Raw genomic sequence first — 22410 nt, forward strand, 5'->3', positions numbered from 1 at the left:
TTTCCTGGAGGGGTTCTGGGGTTGTGCATTGGCATTTATAGTCTTTAAGCACATCATCTCTCCTTCTCTTCCACTGATTGTCTCTTGAGGGTGGTTCTGGGCCACTCACCTTTGGTGATTCTTTCCCCAAAACCACGTGACTCAACATCAGCCTGACAAGTCCAGGACTGGAGGAGGGAAGGTGGGCTTTGGGAATGAAGGCTGTCTGTCGGAAGCCTTCATGAGCTAGTGCTTTCATGGGACGTGATTGAGATGATGTGAAGACTTTGAGCTATGACAGTATTTGGAGCTATCAAAAGGGATTTATTTTGTTTTTATTTTACTTCATTTCAGTTTGTGGAATTTGTGTTCAAACCAATAACTCTCAACCAGTTATATTTATTTTCACATGTGGCTAGAAATTTATTTTTATTTTTAATTATTTTTTTAGAAATTTATTTTAAATAACTTCCTCAGTTAACCCTTTCTGTGTAACAAATCACCCCAATATTTGGTGGCTTTAAAATTCATGGGAGATTCTAATGCTCTGGGTTGGCTCAACTGAGCTCTGCAGGGCTTGCTTTTTGTCTGTTGTCATTCATCTGGGGTTGGATGACCTAGGGTGGCCTCATTCACATGTCTGGTAGTTAGCAAGCTATGGGCCAGAATATGGGGAACAGCTGGACCACATGTGCCTCATCATCCATCAGGCTAGCCTAGGCTTCTTGGTAGAGTGGCAGTAAGCACGGTAAGTACCAAGATCAGCAAATGTAAAAGCTGTAAAGCTTTTTGAGGCCCAGGCTCAGAACACATACAGTGCTACTTCTAGCACATTCTGTGGGCCAAATCAAGCCATAAGGCCTGCTCAGATTCCAGGTAGAAGAGCAGACCTCCACCTCTTGGTGGGAAGAGCTAACAAGTACTATGGCTGTTTTTGAAATCTACCATACTAACCAAACATCCTTATTTGCAAATTTTGTAAATGCATAAATGAAAATAGATCTGGAGTTCTTCCACTCCAGAGTTACCATATGGTAACTCTCAGTTGCATTCAAGTAGACTCTAGAAGTGGGAAACAAAGGGGAGATAACTGCCCCTGGCCATGACAGCGAGCGCTTCATGGACCTACTATCTATCAACTGTGGATCATGGCAGAAAAAGATTGCAAACAGCTGTCCACAAGACAATATGGTGACACAGAGAAAGCATGAGCCTTGGAATCAGACCTGAGTTCAAACTCCCATCTCTCCAACTTGTTAACAGGATTGCCTTGGGCAAGTGACTTAACCTCTCTAAGCATCAATTTCCTCAACCATAAAACAGGCACAATACCTAAGGTGTCTAGCTGTTGCGAAGGTTAGATGAGATATAGTACATTGCCCAGCACCTAGTGAACAGCCATGTCATGTTCGTTTCCATCCCTGTCTCCTTAATTTTTTGAAATTTATGGGCAGTGGTAATAGTAACTCTTTTTGACACAGAATCAAACCTGCCCAGTCCCTTTTCCTGCCAGATACTGGCTTTTCTTTTTCCACGTACTGCATATCTTTGAAAGATGACTTAGATATAGTCTTTTTCAACCTGGGATCTTGGCAGTGTTTGCAAAAACATACGCTTACAGTTAACAATCCCGAGACGATTCTTAGTTTTGGTGCTACAAATTATTTCACATTTTTTAGTTGTGCATAGCTTGTCTTTTTTATAGTCTGGATATACTGTGGAATTTTGGAAACCCACCATCAGAAAAGAAAGCTTTGAAATAATAGAAGTCGGGTAGCAATGGATGGGAATAATGTTCTCTCAGAAAGGATGCATTTACAGTGGTAAAGTTTTCAAACATCTCAGAACTCTACGTAGTGAAGTTGGTCTTTGGGGGCTAGAGGGGGCCAGATTGGGCAAAACCTCTGCTTCTCCTCTGATGCATTCCATAGGGCTCCATTTTGGCTAAATCATCATAATTCCCACCAAGACAGCACAGAATGATAATGGTTTTATTTATTATTTTATATGCATTGCCAGTATATGCAGAGTTTTATAGCTTGCCATAAATCGGGAGGGATTATCACAGCTGTTACTTATTTTAACAGGTCACAATACAGTAGTTTATGCCAGATGGTTTAGAGAATTTTGAGAGAGAAATTTTATACAGGCAGCCATATAGATGCTAGCTTGGGTAGTTGCACCCTGAAATTAATTTACATTTGTTATGATATAAAATATATATGAATAAACACATAGCTCCTTATGAACGAGTGAGCCATTTTATAGCCCTGATTTCTTCTGGAAGTCGCGGGGTCTCTTATGAGCAGTGGCGGGGCAAGAGTAGGAGTAACATACTGCCAAGGAGACATGGGAGACAAGGCTCCGCCATGCCCATCGCCATGAAGGGGATATCCAACTTGCTTCAGGGAAGTGAGCTTTGGAGGCAAACCTGGGTTTCCATCACTGGAGCTGGGGAGAATAAAGTAGGGAAGCCAGCCTCCAAGAACATAAGGAGAGGGTGCATATGGTGGAGCGTAGAGCTGGAATTGGGATCCCCAAGGTCACGAACAAGGTCATGCTGGGACAAAAGGTTTCCCCAGCCTGCGCAGACCACAGAACATATTATTGCCCTTGCAGATGCTAAAGTTTATGAGTAGAGTTGTCAGTTTCTGGAGGATCAGCAGAAATGGGAAGAGAAACTAAGCACTGATGATCAGCAATCATTTCAGAAAGATTTTTGGTTCCAGGTTTCATAGAACAATAGACTTCCAGAATGACAGACCTAGAGAAAACCTGATAGATCATCTCCACCCTCCTTGTTTCATAGATGAAGAGACAGACCAAGAGGATCATTTAAATACAGCTATCTCAGTTCTTTAGATAAAAAAGTAAAATCAGACTGTCAAGGTATCTGGACTCTGTCCGCTTCCTCCAATCCCTGCTTCATTGATCTGCCCTACCAACTCCTCTCCTGGATCCTGCCTCATGCTGGGAGAGGACCATATCCCCACCCCTCAGAATAATCCAAAGACCAGGTCCAAAGCTTGGCTCAGTTTTCTTGGTAAATCGCCCAAGACATAAAGGTAATACCAGCTCTGGAACAAGAATAAAATTATTTAGCCTTTTCAAGTCAATTCTCCTAGTTCCTATAAGCTATGAGCTAACTAATATCTCTTGGTGTCCACAGAATAATTAAGCAGAAAAGGTGAGTTTAAAGCAGATTTGGAGCATATAATGGGCTTAATCTATGTGCAGAAAAATCCGAAAGTGTATTTCGAAAGCTGCCTAGCCCATGAACGTCAAGGCACGGAACTAGAACCTTTATCATGGATCCCCCCTGGCTGACTAGTAGAAAAATTGAAAGTTTGTGGGCTAGATAATACTGAAATGCCACACTGATTCCAGAGATGCTGAGCTTCCAATAACTTCAGCTCTCTAGAACACAGCACTGAGGCTGAAAGTCTGTGAAGGGAGCTTCCGAAGGCTGCAAATAGTTGTGAGCAAGCCCGTGAACTTCATTAAGAACCTTGCTTAGGTTCTTGCTCAGACCATTAGTAACTCTTGTTTAATGAACAGATGTTACTCAGCCATGGTGTCTGTTTTCTTCAGCTCACTGTGGATTCAAACCACGGGGAAGGAGCTAGAAGGAGGGTGAAAGAGGAATGACAGTGGAGAGCTAAATATCAGGGAAAGAGCTTGGAAATCCAAAAAGGAGTCTTTGAAATGTGTTACCATAGAGACCAATAATAAGCCTTCTTAATAAAGACCCTAAGTAGTCACCAAAGCATTAAATTGTGTTTCCTACCATCTGATTAAAAGGATAGGAAAAGTGAATTGTTCAAGGTAGGCTAAATTCTGGTAATAAAATCCCCAACATTTCAGAGGCTTATTTCTCACAGTGCAGTCTAATGCAGGCCAGCATGCAGTCATTTGGGTACCAAGGCTCCTTCCATCTTGGGGTTCCACCACCCGACAGAGCACCTGTGTTTAGCCAGCAGTGGGGAGATGGGAGTGTGTGTAGGAACGGGTAGGAGTTTTATGGGCCCGGCCTGGAGACACACACCCCGTTGCCCACGTTCCATTGGCTAGCACTCAGTTATGTGGCTGCACCTAACTGCAAGGGAAGCTGGCTGTGGGGGAAAGGCAGAGACAGTCTGGTGAACAGCTAACTAGCCAGTTTCTTCCAGGGAAGGTATAAAATAGGCTTTAAAATAACAAGGGGCTTCAGGAAACTGCTCGTGGTTGGATAAACTTTAGTTACGTGCAAAATCACCTATGGAGACTTCCATATTTCCTGGCAGTACCAGGTAAAGGGAATATTTATGCCTTGAGCCACAGTATAGATCATAGGCTGACAAACTGTGGCCCACAGACCGAATCTCACCTGCTGCCTGCTGTTGTGGATAAAGTTTTATTGGGACACGGCCACATCCATTCATTTATGCCTCGCCTGTGGCAGCTTTTGAGCTACACACACAGCAGCAGTGTGAACTAGTTTCAACAGAGATTGCGTGGCCCACAATGCCTAAATTATTTACTGTCTGGCCCTTTACAGCAGAACCAGTTTGCTGATCACTGTCCTACGGAGGACACATTTGCAGTTGTTTCTTCTTGAGACTGGGTATCCAGTAAAAACAAGCAGGATACCCACTTGCACTGGGATGCAAACTCTGCCCTTAAAATGCCAGTTCCAGCGGGGCCCAGACCCTGCTCTCCGGGCCAGCACCTAGCACAGTAGCTGGCATCTAAGAGATGTTCAGTATGTGCTTCCGTTGGAGCCCTCAGCCATGGGAAGCATCGGGTACTCTAACCACCATTCAGGGGACAGGGACCCCAGAAAAACTACTAGACGAGCATGCACATGAAGACTTCCAACAGTTGGGAAGGAACTGCCTTTGTTGGGCTTTTATTATGTGCTGGCACCATCATGGTGCTTTGTATCTTTTATCTTGTATCTTTTATTGTATCTTTTATTTACTCTTCCTAATAAGCCTATAAATTAGGTATTCCTGTTTGCATTTTACAAATGAGGAAACCAAGGTTCAGAGAAGTCAAATTATTTTCCCAAGGCCATACCGCTAAGAGGTGGAGGAGCTAGGATTCAAGCACAGGTCTTCCTGGGACAAAAACCCGGTTTGTTGGTTTTTATTTTTCCCTCTACACCATGGAAACTGCTAAAACTTCATTCACGTGCAAACTATCTAGTTATATCATTTATTTTCATTATCACTGTTAATAACAACCTCGGTGTTGTAAAGATCAATGAGAAGGGGAAGATGTGGCCATTTCCGTTACTTTAGGGAGTGCTGGCAAGGCTCTCCCTTGACAGAGCAGCCCCGAAAACCCAGAGCAACACAGTTCAATTCTTGGGATACAGGGTTAGTGATTCGGCCAACAGCTCCCTATGAGCTCACCATCTTGCTCGCCTAGACATAAATTCTCATTTCAGAGCCTGACCAGTTTGAGTCTCCTGGTGGGACTTCCAGTGTCCCGAGTAGAGTGGGTCTGGGAGCTTGTGAATACACATGGATCTCCAGACCCCACTGTGCACCTCTCCCAGGTGTGGGTGGCACAGGTTCCCAAATGCTGCTGGTGCCACCGATCCTTTGATGAGCAAGTCTAAGGGAAAGACTTCCCTTTTCTTTTCAGAAGCTCTGGCTGGCCTTCCCATCCACCCCATACTTCATATCAGTGTCCACTCCATCAGGCCTTCCTGAAGTCTAAGGGGCACAGGTCGGCTGTTGGCGGACAAAACTGTTCCCATGGACCTCTCAGTGACATTTGCATTCTCAATCATGCTGCCTCCTTGAAACTTTTTTGTCCCTTGATTTCTGAGATAGGGCCCTCCTTCCCTCCTGGTCTCCTGCTTCTCTGACTCATCTCTTTCTTTCTCTCTGGTAGCCTCTTCTCCTTTGCCTACCTAGCCCTTAAACTGTAGGGTTCATGGCTCTCCTCTGATCCTCATGGGGGAGTGGCCACAGCACTTCTTTCCTCCTCAACCTTCCTGTCCTAGCCACACCATCTTTCAGGGGGACTCCGGCCAGATCTTCTAACCTTCCTGGTGGCTGGCAACCCTCCAAGGAGGTTAGTGTGAGTGGGGTCGGAGGACAGCAGCCAACCCAGACTAACTTGGGTTAGATGTGATATTTCATGTGACCACAGTCATAATTCATAGTAATGCCAATTAGGAAATGCTCTACCAGTGCACATGCAAACCCTGTGATTTCTTATGACCTTGGCAAGTTAGTGTTTCACCACAATCTGTGAATTATGGAGGAGTCACCGGCCTCGTGGACACAGTACTGCCCACACACGTAAATCTGCCCAGGGCATAAACCTCCCTATTTGAAAATAGATGACCTGGTCAGAAAATAGTCAAGTTTTTCTGAAATGGGTTTCCAAGGCATCAAGACAGATTACCAAAAACTGTGTCCCACAAGGCATCTTTGGATAATTTCATCCACTGTTTTTCTTCCCCTTGTTATGTATTAGGGTATATCCCATAAGTGGTGCAGTGGCCCTAAATGGCTTTTTTCTCTTCTGCATGCTGTTGTTATATATACAACCTACCAGCCTAAGGCATGGGCACACAATGCCATGGTTTTTAACCCTGATTCAACCCCACAGCTGGCTTAGTAAATCACCCTTCCCTGGAGATCAGTTCATCACTGTGAAGGCATTGTCTTTGCAGTGTTTTTAAGCCTGGGCAGAGTGAGTTGTATCTAGGATGCAAGGTTTCAGCCACCAGGGATGAATAGGGGGGAAGGGATGCAATGTTACAATCTGGGGGCTGCCCTAGTCCTGTTACACACCCCGCACCTACTCCACACCAGTGTCTGGCTTCCCTCTTCCCGGGGCTGGAGGAGTTGGCACCGTCAGCGTCTCTCATTCTTCTGCTGTTGGTCAGAGACTGGGGACAAGGGAGGTGAGAAGGGAGCCGCGGGGGTGCGGTGCTGAGCAGCCGTGGTCGGTCCAGCCTGTTGGTGATGTGCCGAGCCCACTGCCACTCCGGGCATGGGTAACACGCAGCACCGGCAGTCGCGCTACCGGAGAAGCAAACGCACAGGTTCCAGAAATCCGGACCCAGCAACCTCCGCAACCCCCGGCTTGTCTAAGCGCGCAGGGCCCGCTTTGTGGCCGGCTCCCGCGCACCGCGGAGTTTGGGGCTGGGGGCTGAGTCCTGCAGCTCACTGCGGCTGGCGGCAGGGGACGGATTATTTTTAGCAGGTTCCCTTTAGCCCAGCGGAGCTGGGAGATGTTCACGGAGCCGGGCGGTTGTCTGCAGAGCGTTGGTGCAACCGTGCCTGCTGCCCGGGAGGTTTGGCTGCCGCAGTCCCCTCCATTCACTGGGCTGTAAATCGAAGCTGTCTACACCGGCAAGGCGCTCGATCTCAGCGTGGCCCTGGGGCTACGTCCCGCCCAGGTCTCCCGGCACCTGATTTCCCAGTGGTCAATTAGGTGTCTCAGCCTGCAGCATTGAAGCAGTGGAGGGGCCAATGCCCCGGCTTTGATGGAGCGCGCCGTGCGCAGAGACCTCCCCAGTCGACTTCCTCATCAGAAGGCAGCATCCATTCATAATTCTCTCCCTGCCTGTGGACCGAGTTAGGCTGGAGCTGAGCATGGACTCCTGCGATCTCCCTTTTTGCATCTGAAGGAGAAACTAAGATAAAAGGCAAAAGGAAGAGGGAATGCGGTCCTAACGCAACAAGGCGCTGGAAAGCCCCCTCCCCCCGAGAGGCCTCTCCTTTGCGGGGAGAGGGAGAAGAGGCATATCTTGAGCCCAGCGCCCCAGCCAGCTGCTGCTTCGCTGCGGAGCCGGCACGCATGCCTACCTCACCTGACGGCCGCATTCCTGGGGAGCCGGCGCGGGGCCCGGCGGCGCGCCCAGGGCGCACGGGCGGTAGGATCTCTGCACCGGGGGAACGATGCGCGGGCGGGCTTCCCAGGGCCGAGCCCGAGCCTGAGCGGGCGCCCGGGGAAGCTAGCCTTGGCGCGGCGCCCCACCGCAACCCCCCGGGATGCTCCGCGACTCGCAGCCCAGGCCACTCGGGTGTGTGTGAGATGGGACCAGCCTGGGGGGAAGGGGTAGGGGCAGGTGACATCATTTTAAACTAATTTTTCACACCTCTGGGTGGTGGGGGAACTTGGGGGACGGAGGAAGCAAGAGCCGCAGCCCCGCCGCGCGCCAGCTTAGGAGGAAATCCGCCCCCCCTCCTGCCCAGCCGCCCCCAGGTCTGAGAGTCAGGTCCCCTTGGCCGAGCGGAGTGAGGGTGAGCAGGCGGTCAAGGTGGACCGCGCGTAGCTCCGAGGGGCGAGGGGAACAGCTCTGGCTTTCAGGGGTCTTTTATTTTAAGCATATTGCAGCTGCAGCTTTGAAGTTTGCCGCCTCCACCTCGCCCCTCATCCCGGGTTCTGGGGCGGGGCGGCACTTTTCCACGCGGCTACCCAGGCCCTTACCAGCTGAGTGGAGGGGGGCTCTCCGGGCTGCAGGGGCTGGTGGTGGGTTTCCTATAGGGGGCATGTGGACTCGAGGGCTTTGTGAGAGGGAGTGCGCCCCGAAGCCCAGCCTTTTGGGAGCTCCGAGGGCTGGGGAGAAGTCGGGGATCCAGTTTGGGGCTCCATCCTGTTTTCGTGCCCTGCCACTTGGTTTTGAGTGACATTTTGCCTGTGCAGGGGTTTCACTGTCATGGAGCTGGCTGTGATGCTGTGAGGCAAATGGACTGTTAGGATGAGCTGGAAGAGAGAAGCGAGAGAGCTAGAGCTCTTCCTTTTGTGGCAGCGTTAACCCTATTGCGCCTGCTCCCCTGACACACCTGTCCACCTGGGTCACCATCTGTGGGCATGAGTGGGGCTGCCTGTTTGAATAGCCCTACCAGACCTGGTGGTCCAGAGCTGGACTTGCCCAGGACATGCCAGGCCGGGGAATGCATGGGCAGTGAAAAAGCAAAGCCCCAACTGGTGCCCCCTTAAGGGCAGGTTAAGCAGGCCCGGCCATGATGGTGCACGGTGTTGTAGCCATAGTGTGGTCTGCTCTTGAGTTTGGGAGCTCCTGTTTTATGAGGTTTCTGTTTTGCAGTTTCGTGCCTCCTGGTCACCAGTTTGTTTTTCACAGCTGCTTGTGAGCAAGGCAAAGATAACAGCATCTAAAAATAGCCCTGCGGTTGGAGATGCAGCTTAGCTTGACCCCACTATTACAAGAATGGGGTCTCCCTTCCCAGCTGCATGAGGGTGAGCCAAACTTGGGCCCCCAGACAGCATGAGACCAGGTCCACACATCCTTCAGAGCAGTTCAGCAACCATCCTCGGCAGGGCAGGGATGCTGTGGTGCTGGTCTGTGTGAGAAGGGCAGTAGCTCATCCAGTCCTATGTGAGGCCCAAAGCAGCTGGGCTGCAAGATTGGGGGATGGGAGCCCAGACAGGGACCCCTTCCCCAGCCCTAGCCATTGGCATCTGCAGCTTTACATTCCCTAGGAGTTCCACCTAGCCATATATATGGGGCTTCCTCCTCTGTGCTCAGGGGCCAGCAGGCCACTCCCCACCTCCAAAGAAGTCTGGCCCAGAATACAGAGGGACCCAAAGGTCCGGGGTGGCACTTAAATCATATACTAGCTTCCTCAGTGCAGACAGTAGCTGGGGTGCTACTCTTTCCTTTCCAGATGGAAACCCCTGGACAGTTGAGTGACAAACCTCTTCCAGGTAATTGAGAGGTACCCATTCTGTCTCAAGGGGGCTGCCCCCAGCTGATGGAGAAGGTACCACATGGAATGGAGCCAGGAAGGGCCTGAGAACTTTTCAGTGGCCACAGTGGTCTATTCCTGTGGGTTGTCGATCCTGAGAGCCTGTTAGGCCTCTCCCATTATTTATTTTCAAAAGCCTTCATTTCCCCCCATGTTCATCTTTTCTTTGGAAGCAAAGGTGGCAAAGTCCAGCTTGAAGTAAAAAGGCTCCTCTTGTTCTTGATTGACTGAACTAGAGTTTTTTTTGTTTTGTTTTGGAAAAAAAATGCATTGGCTATTGCCAAAAAATGTAAATGCCTAATTGTCTACAGTGAAAGAAACAAACTAAAGAGCATGAGAATCTAGGAGGGAAGGTGTGAATACCCATCACTGGTGCTCTATTCAAGGTAGACTCTACTGGATAATTCTCTTCTCCCTTCCAAAGTGAATTTTGATTTTTAAAAGTTTACCTTATTTTCTGTAGATCATAAATATAATCACTGGCAAATATTAAGGTAGCTTGATTTAGGGGAAGGAAGAGACCAGGAAATAGAAAGCACCTCTAAGAAATCCCTCGTTCCTCTAGTTATCTAGTAGAGACTTGGAAACAGTTGCTAGTTTATCTTTAAAGTGTTCCCGCCATCTTTGTGTTCCCTACGGAAGATGTGAAAGTGATGCTGATTCAATCTAGCCAAAAAGCCCAGTGCAACAGTAGCTAACTCTTTGGCCCACATAGAAGAATAGATGGGAAGACCATGAGTTGGGATTCAGATTTTATAAAAATGTCATTGACTTTGCTCTGCCTATGCAAAGAAGATGTCAACAATCCCTTGCTCTTAAACAAGAAGGGGCTTCTTCCTCTTGAAGTTCACAACCTGAACCAGCAATCAACTAGAGACACTGAGCTTATGAGTCAATGAAGGTCAAATACTGTAACAAGCCCCAAATCTCAGGAGTTTAACACAATGCAGCTTATTTCTTATCACATAACATCTAATCAACTTTGGGCTTGTAATGATAAGCTGGTCTTATGCCTTCTTGTGGCTCTACTTATCCCATAGGGGCTTGGAGTCCTTCCTGGGCTTCCTCTGGATCTAGCCATCCCTCAACAGGGGATAGAGAGAGCATGGAGGCTTGTCCTGGAAGTAGCACACCTCCTCTCCACCCATATTCCACTGGCCAGAACTCAATCACATGGCCATATCTACCTGTAAGGGAGACTGGGAAATGTCTGTGCCATGGCAATAAGCTCTCCAGTGTGAAAGACACCCTTTTTTTAAAGCTCTAGTCAGAGATTTGGGTCTGGCTCTGGACAAGTCATGTAGCTAAATACAGATCTCCATCTTAAAAGTGGTGGTAATTCCACCTGCCCTTTCCTGTCTCACAGGGATTTGGAAAGGTATAGAGATATAAAAGGCTCCTAGAGGGACCATCTGGTCTAGCCTCTTTAGGCAAGGTCATTGTCATTATCCTCATGTTATAAATCACTTGCCCACTGTGACACAGCTAGTTTATGGCAGGGCTGGAATCAGAACCAATTATATAGGATATAGTTTCAGAAAGCTGATATACAGTCTCTGGATAGCCTTTCATTGTGTATAATCACTAGAAATAGCTATTCACATTATTTAAAATCCTTGTGAGATTTTTTTTCCAGTTCCTACTACAGAACCACTTATGGTCAAGCTTAGAATAGTCAGGTTACTGGTCTGTGTCCTGTACATATATTAGCTCATTTAACCTTCATAGTAACTCTGGGAGGTAGGGACTATTATCCTCACTTTAGAGATGAGGATGCTAAGGCAAAGACATTAAGTAACTTGCCCAAGCTTTTATGGATAGCAAGCGACAGATACGGAGTTTGATCCCAGGTAATTTGGCTCCAGAATCTAGCCCTGGATTATTTTACTATACTACATCTCAAATCTGGCGGACTCCATGTCTAGCCCTCTGTGGTGTGTCCAATCAATGCAGACCCTGTTACTCAGGCTTTAATATTCTGAGTTTTCTCTCTCAGTGAGTGACCTTGAAGGTCCACGACAGGGACTCATCTGTAAATTTGCTGAGGCATGAATTTGAGCCCCAAGCATATGAAATTGATACACAGGGTCACACCCATTTGAGGGATCCCCATCCTCAAGCCTCCAGCTCTGACAGGCCAATGAGACTTTTTAAAATTTTTGTTCTTCTCATCACTGGGTAGGCAGTAACTACTGTGAAGTAATAAAAATATTTATTTCCTTGTGAAAAACAGCCATCAAATGAGAGAAGGACTTTTCAGTGGAAGGTTAAAAGGCACCTTGGTGACTTGGTGGGGGTTGGGCAAGGTGAGCATAGTCACTTGACTCCAGATAATTGCTCATTGGGATTGTTTTGTTTATTGTTGCTTAAGAAACTGCCCCAGAACTTACTGGCTTAAGAAACAACAGCCCATCTATTGGTTCAAGATGCTGTAGTCTGGGATGAGCTCACTGGGCAGTTCTGCTAGTCTCACTGGTAGCCATTCGGCTAGTATGCCACCTGGGGGCTTGGTTCAGCTGGGCTGCTGGGCTTGGCTGCACTCCTCTTTCTGTGTTGTCTTGGGACTTCCTCTCCAAGCAGCCTTTCCATGTGGTCTCTCCAGGAAAGGTAACTGGACTTCTTACCTAGCATTTTAGGGTCCCCAAAGAGTGCAAAGGCAGAAGCTTCCAGGCCTTCTCAAGGCTGGGCCTGCATCTTGTATTATTGACAGAATGCACACGTCACAGGCCCAGCCCAGACTCCAGGACAGAGAAATTCACCAAGGGCATAAATACCAGGTGGTGTAGAAACTGGCTACCCAGTGGTGAAGTCTGAAGCTTCTGTATTTACAAATGTGAGGATTCCCAAAGGTCTCAAGAGACGTTGACTGTACATTAAAATGTAGGTGAAATCCATTCCTTTCACTCCAGTGGAAAAAAAAAACTTATATATATGCTTGGTTCCTTCTCCATCCCCAAACCAACAAACCATTTATGTCCATGAGAGCACTGATGCTATAGATGTCACTGCCCGAAAGGAAAGGGGACTGAAGGGTGTGACTTCTCTTGTGTCTCCCATACTTTGTCTCAAAGGTAGCAATTTTTAAAAAGTATCAGTACCCGCCCTCAGATATAAACTAAGAATAATTTCTGAAAAGTCAGTAGCATACCAGTTGGATCAGGAGACAAGACTATTTCTGATCTCCGTCTACTCCTCCCCGGCAAGTCACACATCCCCAGGTGACTTAGCAAGCACAGTAGGAGCCCCTGGCTGCCTCAAGAGGTTCAGAGCTGCAATCCTACAGAAATGGGTTAGTGGGCTCGATCCTTCAGGGTTCCATTTCACATCAGCTTCCCCCTACCCTTCAGTCACTACAGTCTGTGGGGTACCGGGTTACTTTAATGCACTGCCCATATCCCCCCTTCTCAACAGGACTCAAGCACTCACTAGTCAAAGCTGGGCACTCGTGGCTGGCAGCTCACAGCCAAGTCCCTCTTTGGGAACTGTCCTTGGCTCAAGAGAGCCACCTTGCCCGAGGGCACACCCCTTCCCAGGTCAGCACTACTCCAATGACGGGTCACCTTGCCTCGACTCAGGATGGTTCTTCAGAGCCAAGGCATCTCCAGAGTTCCTCCTCAGGACCAGCCAAGCCTTTGCTGTAACTGTGTCATAGTTGCTTTCTCTCTGCCCAGTCCTGCTTAATTCCTCTACAGGTGTTGACCCCAAGAGCATTTGTACCAAGCTTCTCCCACACCAATGTCTACGTCAAAGTATACTTCCAGGGAACCTGACCTGAGATAGGGGGCTTGTAGACTGGGCTACTTACCACTACAGGTTGGGCCACTGTGGAAACACACAGAAAGAAGCAGGACACATAGAACCAGCCTTCCCCAGATTCTTCCACCTGGGAAGAGAGGACAAGTAATTAAGCAACAATATGAGAAAATGAGCAAACATAATATAACAGTCATAAGTAAGTCTGATGCCTCGATGATTTTTTCCCCTCTTCACTTTACCCCTCACAAAGTTTTTCCCCACAAAGTTTTTTTTTTTGGGGGGGTGGGTGATTCATGACATTGATTATATGGTTAACAATTGTGCCTAAGTGTTCTCCCACCTGATTATTTCTTCCTTTGGGCATGGCACTGGCAATCAAAATTTATCTTTCAAATTAAGGCTATAATTATATTTTGATAAAGATCTAGCAATTCAATGAGAATGAAATTTTGAGGGTTGCCAGGAAACGGATGACTCTGGGTTATAGAGAAGGGTTTGCATGCAGAATACTAATAGGTGGTTCAGCACTCTTATCTAGACCTTTCCAATAGCGTCTGATAATGCAGGCCCATCAAGTACTGTTTCTCTGCTATTATTCTAGGAGGATAAAAGCGATGAAAGATATAAGCAGGGTTTTATGAATGAAAAGGTGATTCATCAGATGTCTTTTGGTCTATCTCACTAGAGTTAAGAAATAGAGTAATAATTATGTGGTGTTACCACAAAATACAAGAGACAAAAGCTTTCTCTTATTTCCTTGCATCCTCTCTTATTGTAAATAAAAGCAAGATGTCTTAGATATTGGGCTATTGTTTTGTGTTGGGAGACAGGGACTTGTGTTTGAAATGGTGTTGACTCGTAGGAAAACAGAAACATTATAAATGTGTATCATGTCATACTCTAATTTTTCTTTACTTTTCCTTTCCCTTTTATACTGTTCAATTATTACTGATTCATTCATTCAACAAATATGGAGTCCCACCTATTATGTGAGGGATCTGAGAGAGTTTAAAATGGATAACCATGTATGAAAATAATGAATAACAGTATGGTACAGTAGCACCCAACACAGTGTTTTGGGGAGGGGTTGGGAGTAATTTTTTTTATTAAAATATAACTTAAATACAATTAAGCTATATACAGGATTTAAGGGTTGAGTTCTATGAGCTCTGACATATACATGTCTGTAACCACCTCCTGAAATGATATATAGTACATTTCCATTACCTCCAAAATTGTTAGTACCCCTTTCTAATTTTCCACCCACTTTAGCAACTATTATGCTGATTTCATATAGAGTAGATTTGCCTGTTCAAGAGCCTCATATAAATGGAATCATATAGTATGATTTCTTAAAGATTTATTTGAGAAAGAGGGCAAGCAAATGTGGGGGAAGGGGCAGGAGAGACAGAGAGAGAATCCTCAAGCAGACTCCCCATGAGCACAGCACCCGATGTGTAGGCACCCCTACAGTAACATTTTTTTTAAATGTCTGGCCTCAGGGCACCTGGGGGGCTCCGTGGGTTGAGCATCCCACTCTTGGTTTCAGCTCAGGTCATGATCTCACAGTCGTGAGATCGAGCCCCACATCAGGCACCATGCTCAGCACAAGTCTGCTTGAGATTCTCTCTCTATCCCCTTCCTCCTCTCCCCTGTTCTCTCTCTCTAATAAAATCTTTAAAAACAATGTCTGGCCTCTTTCAGCAAAATATTTTTCAAATTTACCCATATCGTTATAAGTATCAGTAGTTCATTCCTTTTTTTTTTTTTTTTTATTGCTGAGAAGTAATCCATTATAGAAATCTAGCACAGTTTATCTATTTAGTTGGGCTGTATCCAGGTTGGGGCTATTATGAATAAAGCTGCTGAGAATATTTTTGTACACATCTTTTTGTGGATTTATGTTTTCATTTCTCCTGGATAAATAGGAATAAAATTGCTTAGTCATAGGGTACATGTACATTTAGTTTTATAAGGAACTGGCAGAGATTAGTCCAAAATGATTATACCATTTTACACTCCCACCATCAATTTATCAGAGTTCTAGTTGCTCTTTATCCTTGCCAGCAATTGATGTATTAGCAGCTATCCTGGTGGATGTGAAATGGTATCTCACTGTGATTTTAATTTGAATTTCTCTGATGACAAATAATGTTGAATACCTTTTAATGTACTTATTAGACATTCATATATTTTCTTCTGAAATGTCTAGTTAATCCCTTTTCTTATTTTTAATTGGGTTCTTTGTCTTTTTATTATTGATTTGTAGTAGCTCTTTATATATTCCAACTAAAAGTTCTCTGTCAGTTACATGGATTACAAATATTTATTCCTAGTCTGCCTTGCCAATTTTATTTTCCACTAGTGTTCTTTTGGTGAGTAGGATTTTTAAATTTTTGACAAAGAGTCCAATTCATCAGTGTTTTCTTTTATGGCTAGTCCCTTTTGAGTCCTGTCAAAGAAATCTGCTTCCCTCAAGTTCATGGAGATTTTCTCCTGCATTTTCTTTCAGACATTTTATAGGTCTAGCTTTTATGTTTAGGGCTATGATCCTTCTATAATTACTTCTTGTATATGGAGTAAGGTGGGGGTCAAAATTCAGTTTTTTCTCATATGTATATTCAGTTGTTCCAGAACCATGCGTAAAAAAAAAAAAAAATCTTTTTTTTCTCCCATTGAATTAACACCTTTTCTAAAAAAAAACAAAAACAAAAACACTCAGCTTTGTGAGTCAATTTCTGGACTCTCTGTTCTGCTCCATTGATCTATAGGTCTGCACTCTTGCCAAAACCACACTGTCTTGACTCCTGTAGATTTATAGTAAGTCTGAAATCAAGTAGTATGAATCCTCCAGATTTGTTCTTCCCTCTCAAGATCATTTCAGCTATTCCAGAACCTATTCATTTCCATAAGCATTTTAGAATCAGCTCATGAATTTCTTCAGATAAAAACGCTGGGGTTCTGATTGGCCATCGATTTAAATCTGTTAGTACATTTGGGGAGGATACACATTTTTAACAATGTCCTCTGATCCCTGAATATAATATAGCTTATATTGACCTTACATCCAGTGACTTTTCTAAATTCACTCTTAATGCTACCAGTTTTTATAGATTCCATAGGGTTTTTAACCTACCCAATTATCTTGTCTGATAATGACAATATTTACTACTTCCTTTCTTGTGTTTTATTACAGTAGTGAGAGTAGATGTTTGATTTCTTTCCAGTCTTAGGGGAATGCAGTCAGTGTTTCATCATTAAATATGATGGTAGCTATAGATTTTTTAGAGATGACCCTATCAGGTTTTGGTATCAAGACTTCATAGAGTGAGTTGGGAAGTATTCCCTCCTTCTATGTTTTCTGAAGGAATCTGTGTAAATTAGTATTATTTCTTCCTAAAATGTTTTATGGAACTCACTGATAAAGCCATCTGGGCCTGGAATTTTCTTTGTGGGTTTTGATTAAGAATTCACATTCTTGGGGCACCCGGGTGGCTCAGTCAGTTAAGCATCTACTTTCAGCTCAGGTCATGACCCCAGGGTCCTGGGTCAAGCCCCACATCAGGCTCCCTGGTCAGTGGGGAGTCTGCTTTTCCCTCTGCCCTTCCCCTTCCACTCGTGCTCTGTCTCCAGCTTTCTCTCTCAAATAGATAGATGATAGATAATAGATAGATAGATAGATAGATAGATAGATGATAGATAAAAAATTCAAGTTCTCTATATTTTCTATTTCTCCTGCCAGTTTTTTTAAAAGGAATTATCTATTTCATCTAAGTTGTTGAATATATTCATACTGTAGACTAGAGTAGGGAGAAACACCAAAGGGTAGCACTTGAGGTGATACTTGTAGAAAATGGACTTAGACGAGAGGGGAGTTGTAGTGAAAGAATGGTGTGAGAAAAGACATGGAGTAGGATCTGCAGTGGGTTGCAGTACATGGACTGTAACAATCAGGTTGAAAGAGAAATTTGGGGTAAAAGAGAAATGGAAAATAATGTTAAATAGCTTCAGACCTAGATCAACACCATATTGAGGAGTTTGGACTTTATGTAGGCAATGAAAAAGCCCTGGATGATTTCCAAGCAGGGATGTGACCTATGGATATGGTACTTCAGGTAGATGGATTTGGAATAATAGGTAGAAAGCAGAATGGCAGTAAATGCAGATCTTTTAGAACTGGTGCAGTGTGCAGGGGTAAGCACTGCCTCAGTGAAAGGAATCTGATAAAGAATAAAGCTGGGAAGAATAAAGTGCTTGAAGTTTTCTCAAGATAAGGGCCTCTGAATATTTATTTTGCTGCACACAACACAGTGTTATGCACCTAGTACACACTTACCTCATTGTGTTATTGCCTCTGTTCCCATATCTACTTCTTTACCTAGACATCCAGCATCTTGAGGAGAAGAACCTAAAGTATATTCATTTTTTCTTTTAAAAAGGATTTTATTTATTTATTCATGAGAGGCACACAGATAGAGAGAGGCAGAGACACAGGCAGAGGGAGAAGCAGGCTCCATGCAGGGAGCCTGACATGGGACTCGATCCTGGGTCTCCAGGATCAGGCCCTGGGCTGAAGGCAGCACTAAACCACTGAGCCACCCGGGCTCCCCAGTATATTCATTTTTTTAAAGATTTTATTTATTTATTCATGAGAGAGACACAGAGAGAGGCAGAGACATAGGCAGAGGGAGAAGCAGGCTCCCCTCAGGGAGCCCGATGTGGGACTCGATCCCAGGACTCCAGGCTCACACCCTTAGCCGAAGGCAGAGCTTAACCACTGAGCCATCCAGGCTTCCCCTAAAGTATATTCATGCTAAAGTACTAGTGCCTAGCATGGAGTAGACAATTAATACCAAGTGAATGAAGGCTATCTGAAAGAGCGACTGAATGAATGAAAGGCAGAGTACAGGAAAACTGCATTACTTAGGATAGGCTATGTTATGCTCTGTTAACACATAAACCAACAAAGCTCAGCACTTTAACATAATAAAAGTCCTATTTCTTCATCACACAAAGTCTGACATAAGCCTAAAGCACGTAGCCCCAGGAGCAGAGGCAAAGAGAGCGGCAAGGTTTTGGGGAGGTCTTGTAAGGACCAAGCCTGCATAAATGGTGTACACTGCTTCTGCCCACATCCCACTGGCTAGTAGCTGACACTCTGTCATTTGGCCCCAATCCAGCTACCTAGGAAGATGGAGACTATAGATGCACACACAGATATTTGGTAAGCACTAAGGACAATTAGGATGGAGGAAAAGGGAGCCCTGGCAACTGTTACTGCTTCCAGCCTGGGAGAAACCTAATCCCTAGAGACAAGAAGAGCCTTACAGAGGATTTCCCACACAGACCACAGACCAGTTCTGCCAATAGAGTTCAGTCTCCCTGGCCTGCCTTTTAGGCCTTAACAGTTACCACCTCAGGGCCTGCATATTGCTACCTAATTTTTAGATGCCAACTCCTCCAGAAGGAACTGTGAGCAGAACGAAGCACTAATAGACTCCGCTGTCGGTTCCCTGGTAGCTCCAGAAGCCCAAATGGAGAGAGGCACAATGTGGGTCAGGGCAAGAAGTTTTGATGATAAACCTCCTGGGAGGCAGCAAAGCAGTCCTGCTCTGGGAGGCATCTGTGCTAAGCTCATGCCAGCTGCCTAAAGAGAACTCCGTATCCTCTGTGATCTGGAGTCTCCTGTTCCAGGATCAAAGCAGCCACCTCAACAGAGCCTGGAATGCATGGTGAGGGCACGACAGCCACAGGATTTTGCTGCTGGGGTGTGTCACGTGTAGCCAGAAGTGTGAGCACCTTGTCTGCTGCAGGAGAGTGAAATAGGAGGAAGAAGGTTGCCTTCCTGGTGAAATAGGAGGAAGAAGGTAGTTACTGTTTGGTTTTCAGAGTTGGTAGGAGGGCAGAGATGATGAGGGCCAAGCAAATGGCTCCAAGTTTGACACGCAGTGGGTTCTCAGGAAATGGTGCTGTTGCTGATAGTGATGGTGAAGAAACAGGAGAAAGTAAGCCTTCTCCATCTTAAAAAAAAAATTGGGGGAGGGAGGAGGCACTGCAGAAACCCTGTTCCTTTCCCCCTGGAAGCTGCCTCTCTGAGTAGGGCTGTGGACTCTCTCCCTGTTTCCAGGCACCAATCAGTGGTAGATGCATTTAAATAGAGTGAAATAACAAATGCAAATAAAATGGCAGAACTCTCATAAAATGAGCCACCAGAGAAATGGGAAGTGAACCAACTGGAGGAAAGAGTGACAGAAAGGACTTGTTAGTATTGTAACTTGAGGTATTGTAACTATAAATGAAGAAAGTAAGAAAGCCATTGTCTACTGCCCCTTCCCTCATTCATTCTGTTCCTGCACTCTGGCGTTGCTGTTCCTCAGACACTCAAATGTGATCCCACCGAGGAGCCTTTGCTTTGGCTGCTCTCTCTGCTTGCATTTCTCTTTCTGCACCTCTCCCCTTCGCTCCCTGCTTCACCAGATGAAGGATCTGCTCAGATGTCACCTTTGAGAGAAGCCTTCCCTAACCACCGACCTTAAGTTTGGGTTCCCCCAGAAGGAGACCTTGGGACAAGGACTGGAGTACAAGTGGTTTCCTGGGGCAAGCAAAGCAAGTAACGCCTGTTGGGGAGAGGAGAGGGGAGGGGAGGGAACAGATGTGATAAAGACGTGCTATGAAGCAAGCACCACGTGGCAGCTGGAACTCAGTCCTGCTGAGGAATTCCGGGAGAGGTGGAGACCACACTTCTGAGTTCGCTTAACCTCGGAGGAGGAGGTCTGAAATTGTGGAGGGCTGCTCCCAGGGGCATGCATTCTCTAATACTTCTTGCCCTGCTTGTAACCCAGCGTTCTCCCATCTCCAGGAGAAAAACCACCCCCAGACAGAGAGTCTCAGAAGGTCATGGGAAGCAGCGTTTGGAGTGCCAAGGTGATGCTGGCAAGGCACTGAGCTTATCTGCTATGCCACCCTCTTCAAAACAGCAACCCCATCACTCTTTATCCCCTTACCCCAGTTTCTGACTTCCTCACAGAATTTATGCCACCTGATATTATATCTGTATGTTTATCTGTCTCTCCTGCTAGACAGCAAGCTCCAGGAAGACAGAGATCCCATATGTCTCTCAGTGCCTCAGGTAGGAAGAGCACTCAGTGGATGCTCAGTAGTCATTTGTTCAATGAGTGAATATTCAGAGAAACATAGAAACTTGTTGTTGACATCATCATTATCATCAGCACATGAAAGTGTGGGAGAAGCAGGGCAGAAGTTGCAGGAACAAAGGTGATCATTTCACAGGGGAGGGTCATGGCAGGTGCCTGATTAATATTTGTTGTTTTTGCTTTTTTGAAAGTTTTTATTTTCATTCCAGTTAACACAGTGAGGTATTAGTTTCAGGTGTGCGATATAGTGATTCAGCACTTCCATACATCAGCTGGTGCTCATCACAACAAGTGCCCTTTTTCATCCCCATCACCTGTTTCACCCATCCTCCCGCTCCCCTCCCCTCTGGTAACCTTTAGTTCTCTAGAGCTCAGAGTCTGTTTCTTTGTTTGTGTCTCTTTTTTTCCCCTTTCCTCATTTTCTTAAATTCCACATGAATGAAATTATGTATTTGTCTTTCTTTGACATATTTTGCTTAGCATTGTACTCTAGCTCCATCCATGTCGTTGCAAATGGCAAGATTTAATTCTTTTTGATGGCTAAATAGTATTCCATTGTATGTGTATGTGTGTGTATATACCGTTCTTTATCCATTCATCAATTGATGGACACTTGAGTTGCTTCCATATCTTGGCTATTGTAAATAATGCTACTGTAAACATTGGGGTGCATGTATCCCTTTGAGTTAGTGTTCTTGTATTCTTTGGGTAAATTCCCAGTAATATGATTACTGGATTTTTTTTAAACTTTTTTGAGGAACCTCCATACTGTTTTCCACAGTGGCCACACCAGTTTGCATTCCCACCAATGGTGCATGAGGGTTCCTTTTTCTCTGCATGCTTGCCAGCCAATACCTGTTGTTTCTTACATTGTTGAGCTTAGCCATTCTGACAGGTGTGAGGTGATAGCTCATTGTAGTTTTGATTTCTATTTCCCTGATGATGAGTGATGTTGAGCATCTTCTCATGTGTCTATTGGCCATCTGGATGTCTTTGGAGAAATGTCTGTTCATGTCTTCTGCCTATTTTTTCATTGGATTATTTGTTCTTTGGGTGTTGATTAGTTCTTTATATATTTTGGATACTAACCCTTTATTGGATATGTCATTTGCAAATATCTTCTCCCATTCCATAGGTTGCCTTTTAGTTTTGTTGATTGTTTCCTTCATTGTGCAGAAGCTTTTTAAAAAGATTTTATTTATTCACGAGAGACAGAGAGAGAGGGAGAGAGAGAAAGAGAGAGAGAGAGAGAGAGAGAGAGAGAGAGGCAGAGACATGGGCAGAGGGAGAAGCAGGCTCCATGCAGGGAACTCGATGCAGGACTCAATCCTAGGACTCTAGGATCGCCGCCTGAGCCGAAGGCAGATGCTCAACCACTGAGCCATCCAGGCATCCCATGTGCAAAAGCTTTTTATTTTGATGTAGTCCCAATAGTTTATTTTTGCTTTTGTGTCCCGGTTGTTTTTGTTTTTTTAATGCATAAACAATGAAGACCAGAGAATGATCAGTCATTCCAGTTTCTTGGTGTGATTTTCCTGAGTACTCAAGGATTTTATTCTTGTCATGGCCATGATAGCTATAACCTTTACCTCATATACCAAATGGAAAAAAACCACCAAAAGTGGAGTTTCTTTACAGGATGGAAAAATAACATACCCAAAAAGGTCAGGCTAGTCTTGGTCTATTAGAGAGCCCAGGCCCTCAACCAAGACAATAGGGAAAGGAATGTGAAGGGGACAGAGAAAGGAAGTGGAGTAAGATTGATGAAGTGCAGTCCAGGGAAGGAGGCAAAGGAAGGGCCT

At 45.4% G+C, this 22410-nt stretch overlaps 1 protein-coding gene across 5 annotated transcripts in view; it reads left to right on the forward strand.

Annotated features, from left to right (window-relative positions):
* The window catches only part of NHS (NHS actin remodeling regulator), a 344407-nt gene that overhangs the window by 252697 nt on the left and 69300 nt on the right, over positions 1 to 22410 (forward strand). For 2 of the 5 annotated variants that reach the window (XM_072744096.1, XM_072744097.1), the window contains exon 1: positions 7548 to 8011. The exons of the other annotated variants lie outside the window; for them this stretch is intronic. In XM_072744096.1, the coding sequence (XP_072600197.1) occupies positions 7786 to 8011 (226 nt within the window). In that variant the 5' untranslated portion in view covers positions 7548 to 7785. Of the gene's footprint in view, positions 1 to 7547; positions 8012 to 22410 lie in introns of those variants that run through there. 5 annotated transcript variants of the gene reach the window in all.

Source organism: Vulpes vulpes, chromosome X (genome assembly GCF_048418805.1).
Source record: "Vulpes vulpes isolate BD-2025 chromosome X, VulVul3, whole genome shotgun sequence".
NCBI lineage: Eukaryota > Metazoa > Chordata > Mammalia > Carnivora > Canidae > Vulpes > Vulpes vulpes.